This window comes from Arvicola amphibius, chromosome 10, assembly GCF_903992535.2.
Source record: "Arvicola amphibius chromosome 10, mArvAmp1.2, whole genome shotgun sequence".
In the NCBI taxonomy this organism is placed as follows: Eukaryota; Metazoa; Chordata; class Mammalia; order Rodentia; family Cricetidae; genus Arvicola; species Arvicola amphibius.
In genome coordinates, this window is record NC_052056.1 from 120,155,095 (window position 1) to 120,164,120 (window position 9,026).

At 48.2% G+C, this 9,026-nt stretch overlaps 1 protein-coding gene across 1 annotated transcript; it reads left to right on the top strand.

Moving 5' to 3' along the window:
- The first annotated feature begins 4,756 nt into the window (after window positions 1-4,756).
- Window positions 4,757-7,027, top strand: Dynll1 (dynein light chain LC8-type 1). Its single transcript, XM_038344724.2, has 3 exons — window positions 4,757-4,898; window positions 5,061-5,198; window positions 6,708-7,027. The coding sequence occupies exons 2-3, from the start codon at window positions 5,067-5,069 to the stop codon at window positions 6,843-6,845; spliced, it is 270 nt and encodes an 89-aa protein (XP_038200652.1). The 5' UTR covers window positions 4,757-4,898; window positions 5,061-5,066; the 3' UTR covers window positions 6,846-7,027.
- Window positions 7,028-9,026: the final 1,999 nt, after the last annotated feature.

The following is a 9,026-nucleotide window of genomic DNA, read 5'->3' on the forward strand; positions in this document are numbered from 1 at the left end:
CACCTCCCAGGCATCCTGATTGAAGGTCTTAGGAACTACTCTAGAATCAGATTTTCTCCCAATGAATCAGAATAGAGATGCCAGAATCAGAGTCCAAGTACCTATTCCATTGTTTAGAATCCTAGAATAATTAGGTTGACTGAGAATCACTTTGTATATAATTAGAGAAAAATACTAAGGTCACCTATTAAGTCATCTGGGCCCCTAGGCACCTACCGTAGACTGACTACAGGTTCTTCCCATAGTCAGTGCTGGGGTTAATGTGATCTGTGGGCATTGTCTTAACTGAAGTGAAAAGACTCAGCCTGTTCTGGGCAACACCATGCTCTACGCAGGGGTTCTAAGCTGAAGTAGAGGGATCAAGCTGAACACAGTCACCCAAGTAAAGCATGCACAGTCCTCTCAGCTCTGGACTGTAGGTGTGATGTGACCACTCCATGTTCTGACTTGACTTCCCTGGAGCTGTGCAGAGAAGAAACCCTTTTCCTGGTAACTACTTATCACAGCAACAGAAAGGAAACTAGAGCTGTCTGCCTGCTCTGTGGCCTGTGCATGGGTGTGAGATCCGAGACAGTCAGGAACGTGCAGACTCAGTCCATGTCTGTGAAGCGAGTTTTATTTTGAGACAAGTTTCACATAGCCCAGGCTGACTTTGAACTCCTGATCTCCTGTCTCCACTGCTTCAGTGCTAACATTCCAGTCATGCTGCCACCAAACCTGGCTTTAAGACCCTTTTTCTAGCCACACATAGTGGAGCATACCTTTAATCCCAGCACCCAGATGGCAGAGGCATGCAGGTCTTTGTGAGTTCAAGACCAACCTGGCTGAGTACTTAGTCCAGAACAGCCAGAGGTGCATAGTGAGGCCCTGTCTCAAAGGGGGAAAATCCATTTTTTTTCTTTTTGTGTGTGCATGTATTCACATAGGTCAGAGGACAGTTTGTAGGAGTTGCTTTTTTTTTTTTTTTTATTTTGAGACAGGGTTGCTCTGTATAGCCCTGGAGCTAACTTTGTAAGCCAGGCTAGCCTCCAACTCAGATTCATCTGCCTCTGCCTCTGCCTCTGCCTCCCAAGTGCTGTTCCCAAAGCAAGTACTTTTACCCTTGAGCCTTCTTGCTGGCCCCTCTTAAATCTCCTGATCTTGTAAGGTAGAGGGGGGCATAAGACCTAGTGGTTTTAAAACTTCAGTCATATTTACTAAGTACGCTCTCTATCCTGGAACAGAGGAAAACCTACGGCCTTGCTTATGCTAGGCAACGACTCTACCACTGAGCTGCGTCCCTAACCCTAGGTAGTGACTTGATGCTGAAGATGGAACAGGGAACCAAAGAGGGAGGAACACAGAGACATTAAGTAAGAAGGGCAATCCGTGAGCTAATAATCCCTCTGAAGGAATACATGATGCAGATATCATAAAGGGAATCTGAGTGTCATAGAACTTAATGGTATGATGGTGACAGAGGCAAAGAAGAGTTCAGGGGAAGGAGACACTTGAGCTGGTATCAATGAGACAGGGCTGGGGCAACGGTAGAGTGCTCATCTAGCATGCACAAGGCCCTGGCTTGAACTCCTTGTATCCCATAAAACTGGGTATGGTGAATTTGAGGCCAGCCCGGTCTGCAGAGCAAGTTCTAGGACAGGCTTCAAAGCCTGTCTTGAAAAACAAAACAAAACAGCAAAAACTGGGTATGATGGCACATGACTAAAACCTCAGCACTTGAGATGTGGGAACAGGAAGATCACAAATCCAAGGTCATCCTTAGCTACATAGCTTTGTTAAATCGATAAAGAGGGCCCCCTTGGGGCTGGAAAGATGGCTCGGCCGTGAAGAGCGCTAGCTAGTTTTCTGAGAACCCAGGTTCAGCTCTCAGCACCCACACAGCAATTTACAACTCTCTGAATTTCAGACCCAGGGGATCCAGTGCCCACTTCTGACCTCAGTGGGAACGAGGCACAAATGTGATGCACAGATACACAAATGACAAGAAAGAGAAAGGAGAAGGAGAGGGTCTCAAACACAGCAGACATAAGGGGTACTGAGACAGTGACTGCAAGTGCTGAGCCCCGTGCTCAGCACCCACTCACTGCTGCTCTTATTCCGACCTCCTCTACTTTATTTATTTATTGGAGGTATATTGAGACAGGGTCCATCTAGCCCAAGCTGGCCCTGGAACCATCTATCCAAAGGTGGCCTTGAATTTCTGATCCTCATGACCCCCATCTCCAAACGCTCTGAGATTACATGTGCCTGACTCCCTTCCCTTAGCCTGCTAGGAATCTATTATATGGTCTCTGGCCTGACTCATACTAGGCAAGTGCTGTAGTGATAACCCGTTCTCTGTTATTTATTTGATTTGCAGTGGTCAAGACTGAAGATAAGGGCTCATGCCTACTAGGCAAACACTGACACGACCTACTCCTCCCCATCCTACTCTCCATCCCCCCCCACCCCCTCCTACTTTGTCTGCTTTAGATTCTCAGCTCTTTAGTGTAAACAAGACCAGCCACAGAACGGAGAAAAGCATGACTGTATCCGCAGAGCAGCTCAGGTTCCGGGGTTGTCAGTAATGCCACAGTGTTGGATGAGTGGGAGGGCAAAGGCAGAAAATACCCTGACCAGTCTTATTTGACAAACCGGTCAAATATTCTGTCTCAATATTAGCTCCTCAAGCCTCCAGTCCTGCCATTAGAAACACGGAGATGGACTGACTCCATGGCCTTTTAGCTAAGATCAAGGAGGAGCTGGAGAAGCTTTTGATTGATACACAGACATTTTAGGTAAGGGTCTCCATTACTCTGATCTTTTTCTCTTTGGAGCAGTGTGCCTCTGGACAGTTTAGTGTAAAAGGGTTCTAGGTTAGCCCTGTGTGGTGGTGGGCCCTTAATCTCAGTGCTCTGGAGACAGAGAGAGACAAGAGGATCTCTGTGGTTTGAGGCTCAGAGCTACACGACAAAAAGACACTCTCTAAACAAAACAAAACAAAGGTTCTAGGTTAATGAGTGTGGGTGATGAGAAAAATGCAGAAATGGAAGCAGAAAACTTGAAATTCTACAACCCGAAAATTATTTAAGGAGATTGAAAGATAAGCTACAGGCATTTAGGGTTTGATGGTTCAACACTAGTAACCAGTAAGATTCATTCAGCACTATCAGCCGTACATAACTGTGTTGAGAATCTACAAGCATTCCTTCATTTAGTGCTCCCACACATCTATCAAGAGGTGCCGGGATGACTCCACTCCCTAACACCTTGCTTTTGACTACCTTTGTTTCGTTCTGAGGCACTGGGTATCAAGATCAGGTTATGGCGCATGTTAGGTAAGAGCTCTGCCATCACCCTATTAGAGAGACCTTATTTATTTATTATCTATTTATCAATTTACTTATTTAGGTAGCATTAGTCATAAATGTACCTATGCCAGAGAAGATATCTTTGAGGATCACTTTTTTTGTCTATTAAGATAGTCCTTCCTCCTTTCTTTCTTTCTTTCTTTCTTTCTTTCTTTCTTTCTTTCTTTCTTTCTTTCTCTTTTTTTGTGGTTTTTCGAGACAGGGTTTCTTTGTAGCTTTGGAGCCTATCCTGGAACTAGCTCTTGTAGACCAGGCCGGCCTCGAACTCACAGAGATCCACCTGCCGCTGCCTTCCGAGTGCTGGGATTAAAAGTCATGTGCCACCACCGCCCGGCTAGTTCTTCCTTTCTAGAAATAAATCTTAAATTAAGAGGTTTTCCCCAAAATGGACAACATATCTGAGAAAAAGCCTCACCTGTACACACCCCACAGCCACCCACATTCCAACTCCTGAGATAGATCTGCACTGGCTGGCACACAGACTCGACCCTCCCCGAAATGCTCCTACACAGGGTCTACAGTATGAAATAAACATGTAGTGCTATGTTATAAAATTAGGAATTTACAGCCGGGCGATGGTGCCGCACGCCTTTAATCCAAGCACTCTGGAGGCAGAGGCAGGCGGATCTTTGAGTTCGAGGCCAGGCTGGCCTACAAGAGCTAGTTCCAGGGCAACCAGGGCTACACAGAGAAACCCTGTCTCGAAAAAAAAAAAAAAAACAAGAAAAAAATTTTTAGCTGGTGTGATAACGCTTGGGGAAGACAGAATTTCAGGCCAGCCTGAGCTACCTAGGGAGACCACGCTATGGTGGGGGTGGAGAGGACAGAAAAACACGGGTTCTGTGGGAGATCGTCGCACTAGATCTCAGGCCAAGGCCTCCTCAGGCACGCACGCACGCACGCACAAACTTCAAGAATGAGACAGCAGAGCTTTAAACCAAGTCCACGACCCTCAGTGCAACTAAATCCGTGGCTCGCCCGTGCTTGGGAGAATCTCTCGAGGCCAGAGGCCACTTGTCAAAAGCCGTAAAGTGTGCTGACCCCGGGTGGGGTGCAAGTTGAGAGCACCTGGGGCGGCGACTCCCCGTCTTCTAGAAACTGCGGTTCGAGAACACACCCTAGGCTACCCTCGGTGAGCAGGGCCGCCCTCGCACCCTTCCAGACAGCTGGGTGGTCCGAGCGGGCCTCTCCACCCGGGCTCCGCCTTCAGGGTGTGTGGGCCTGCCCGCGTGCGGCGCATCGCCTGGGCAACCGACGCTGTGCGCGGAGCATTGTGGTCTGCAACAAAATGCAGGGGAAAGATCCTGAAGGAACCATTGAATGCATGAGCCAATAGGAGGAGGCCGTTGGCAGCCCTCAGCCAATAGCGGCGTGTGTCGGGGGCGGGGCCCCGGGCGCAGGGCGGGGCTAGGGATTAGGCGGCGGCGGCTGGCGTGGGGCTCCTTAGATGCGCCACGGCTTCGGTAGTGACCGGCTCTCCTTTGCTGCCTGAGCGGCGCCAGCACCTTCCTCAGGAGCTCGCAGCAGCCGGCTGGCCCCTGCTCCACGGTGAGTGAGGGCTCGGGGTCCCCCGGCCCGGGGCCTGCGGTGTGGGCCGTGGGATGGGAGCTACACCTTGGAAGCGGGTGGGGGCGTCGTCCTCAGGGGCCGGTCCGGAGGGCAGCGCGGCCTGCACCCTGACCCTTACCTTTCCCGCGCCTCGTTCCACAGGCGACCATGTGCGACCGGAAGGCGGTGATCAAAAATGCAGACATGTCGGAAGAGATGCAACAGGACTCGGTGGAGTGCGCTACTCAGGCGTTGGAGAAGTACAACATAGAAAAGGATATTGCGGCCCATATCAAGAAGGTGAGGACCTGGCACCGCACAGTTCCTTCTCCCCTGTTTTGCGTTTCCTGTGGCACGCAGGGCGGCTCGGTATAGACTGTTCTAGAAAGGACGTAAATGGATTTTGCGTTTCTCTTGGGAAGACCAGACCCTCAACGCCCGAAGTTGTTTTTTTTTTTTAAATCCCATCTCCTTGGGGGGAAAGCGCCACCTAGCAACGGTTTCCAAGACTAGGGAGCAGCGAGCAGTTCCCCCTACTGTAGGATTCCTGCTCCGAGGATCCATCTGGGTGGGGGGGTCCGCTGCGTGGGTGTTTCCAGCCGGGCTAGGAGGAGATTTTGCCAGCCTTCCAGCCGGGAGTTAGTCGGCAGTTCAGGGAAAGTGGGTGGCAGTGGTGGTTGGGGGCATGAGTGGAGGCTTGGTAAATGGCAGTTTGTAGAAAGCTGGCAAGACTGCCAACTTCTCAAGCTGTGTTTGCTGGAAGGAAAGGAAACTGGAACCGAAGCCGTGGGAGGGTTCCAGTGGGGAATGGGAAGATGAAAGGCTTCATATGGAACAGAAATGAATACCTTTTTTGACAAACGCAGCAGTATGTGCATCTAGATTGTAAGAAAGGCATTCGGCTTAACAGACAAGGTTTTCATACTGCATACAGAATGAGATATGAGGAGCCCTAAAGAATTTTACATCGTCTTTGGCCCTGGTTCGATCTAACTAGTGAAGAAATTAACGTTTCCAGTTCTAGTGCCCATTGGGATGGGGAAAGTGGGGAGCAGATGCTCTCTAACTTGCTAATCTTTAAAACCTGGTAGTAGCTGTAGAGAGGAGAGCAATTTTAAAGGCTAGAGTCTGGCCTAGCTAGCTGCTGGATTCTGTTGCTAGCATTTTTATTTTTCAGTCCAGCTTTGTCCTTTGGTCTTTCTACAAGTGTCATTAAGGTCTTTCTGGTCGTCCTAGATTTCGGGTAAATGGTAGGATAGTTACCAGGAATAACCAGATACACTACAAGCGCTGATGTCATCTACCACCATTGAATATGTGAAGTCATGTGCACTAGGCATGGTGGTACACGCCTTTAATCCCAGCAGAGGCAGGCAGATCTCTTTGACTTACAGGCCCAATTGGTCCACATGTGGGGTTCCAGGACAGTCAGGGCTATGTACAAAGACACCACCACCCCCCAAGAAGTCAGGTGCAATCACTGACAGAAATGTCTTGGAAAATGTCTGCCTTTGATCTCAGATCCCATTCCGTCTTACCGCAGACTGCAAGCATGTTTGCAGTTCTGTTCTCTGTAGGTGACTTGGAGTCGGGGAACATTGTTTACCCTAGGAATTTGCTAGGGTTGTGAGTATAGCTCAGTGGTAGGGCGCTTTCTTTCCTAGCATGCCCAAGGCCCTGGATTCAGTCCCAAGTGTGAAAACAATTGAAAATGCCAGTGCTTGCCCTTCCTGGTCCTACAGGCTCTGGTTTTTCTAGAAAGTGAATTCTCCATGTACACCACTAAAATTCTGTTTTATTCTTTCCCAGGAATTTGACAAGAAGTACAACCCCACCTGGCACTGCATTGTGGGGCGGAACTTCGGTAGTTATGTGACACACGAAACCAAACACTTCATCTACTTCTACCTGGGTCAGGTGGCCATCCTTCTGTTCAAATCTGGTTAAAAGCATGGACTGTGCCAAACACCCAGTGATCCATCCAAAAACAAGGACTGCATCCTAAATTCCAAATACCAGAGACTGACTCTTTAGCTTTGCTAAGGGAACACCTCGTTTGAATCTGTTGTGTTTTGTGCGGAGCATCATCCTCTGTATGAGTTTGTGGTTATAAAATAATTAGTAAAACAGCTTACATTTGTATTTATTTTCTAGGCCATACTTCTGTACCCTCCCCCCCCCTTTTTTTTCCTCCCTTAGGCCATTCCTTTAAAAATAAATCTGTTTAAGATGTGTGTGTATGTGTGTGTGTGTGTGTTAGTTTGTTCAAGTAAGATAGGGTTGGAGTAGCTTACCAGGTGATAAATCACCGGGACTGTAGGGTTGAGGACTCACTGTGTGTAGGATTATACATTTTAGTGCCCTTGAAGTGTTAATGCTTGACTGACCACTCTGGGCTATTAGCTGCAGGTCCGAGGACCCATCCCTGTCATCCCAGCACTCCAGAGGCTAAAGCCTCGCTGTAGATTCCTGGTGGGACTTAGCTCACTGGGCTGTGCTCAGAAATCAGTAAACAACCTGATTAAAGCTGTGGGTTTGGTCACCAAGAGCTTCCTGTTAACTTCAGAGAAAAGCATATATGAGATTCCTTATAGGCTGAGAACTAACCCACACTTTATGGAAGTACGAGGGTCCCAACAGGGTTGCCTGTTTCCATTTTCACAAGATAAAGCCTTTTTGCTTTAGATGTAATTGACATTAAGCAGCCAGAAAGCTGCTTCACAGAATAGAATGCAGACTTGAACTGACCCCGATCTTAGGGGTAGCATCAGGTAAGTTAGAGCTTTAAAACACTTTCTGTGCCTGAAGTTACACTTGAGGCATGTGAAAGTGCTTTGCTGTTAGACGCTCGAGGCGTGTGAAAGTGCTTTACTGTTGATGTATGCCTGTGGAGGGTAGAGGGCAGCTGGGCAGTAGGTTCTACCATGTGGGTGCCAAGACTCAACAGCAAGTCTATCATAATCCATCTTGCAGGCCTGTTGGCTTTTTGTGACTGTTTTATGAAGCCCAGACTGACTTCCCTTGCTCTGTTGTTGAGGATAACCTCGAAGTAATCTTTAACCACTTGCCAAGCCCTGGGGTTGCAGATGTACACCATCTCTAGGTCGTTTTACTGCTTTGTGATAGTTGGCATGAAAAGATGGGGTATTTTGGAGTAGGAGCCTACAGTTAGGGTATTTCAGATTTGTATCTATTTAGATAGGTAGAAATGTCTCCATAAATTATGTCCCTTTCCCTCTTGATGACCAGCTGTATATTTGAAACCCAACTGAAATTGGCCATCAGATCTGTAGTTCACCAAGCAGACGACGGTCCCCATCAGCAGTCCTAGGCCTGGACACTGAGGGTTTGATCTATTTGATCTGGCTCGTGCTTTCTGTCAATACATGGTAGCTTTTAACTTTCATTTTCAGGTTCAGATGTGAGAAAACATGTTGCCATAGAAACAAATTTGGCTGGATGGTTTATGGATTATCAGTTCCTGCTCCTTCCTGTTAATGTAAAAGCCAGTAGTCTCCAGCTGGCTGAAAAGAAAAATGTAGTTTAGCATGTCAGCTGCTCTTTCCTGCTGTTCTGAGACATCTGCAGTTGGCTGTCTGGGAGCCGTTCGGAGACAGACAAGGTCTTACGTGATCTGTTAGTGACTCCTAGTGTGCTGTAGCCCTATTTATTTTGTTGTTGTCTTGCTTTTGTTTTTGGAGACAGAGTTTTTCTGTGTAGCCTGGCTGTCCTAGAACTCTGAAGACCAGGCTGGCCTTGAATTCACAGAGATCCATCTACCTCTACCTCCCAAGTGCTGGGATTAAAGGCATGCACCACCACCGCCCAGCTTCTGCAGTTTCTTAGCAAGACTTGGTACTAAATGTCATGTTCAAAATACACGTGAAGCCTCTTAGCATCACACTGGACTGTACAGTACATGCTCTGCCTAGGCCCGTTCTGGAATACCAAAGGGGCAGCCTGTAGTAATGGTCTGTTGTTGTTTTAAGTTTTCTGAGGTAAGCATGAGCTCAGGGCGCAGCCCTAGCTGGCCTGGAGCCTGTTGTGCAGACTTGGCCTCAGCCTACAGTCGTCCTCCTGCCACCTGGGTGCTGAGCCTGCAGTTTTGTGCCATCATTCAAGGCTCAT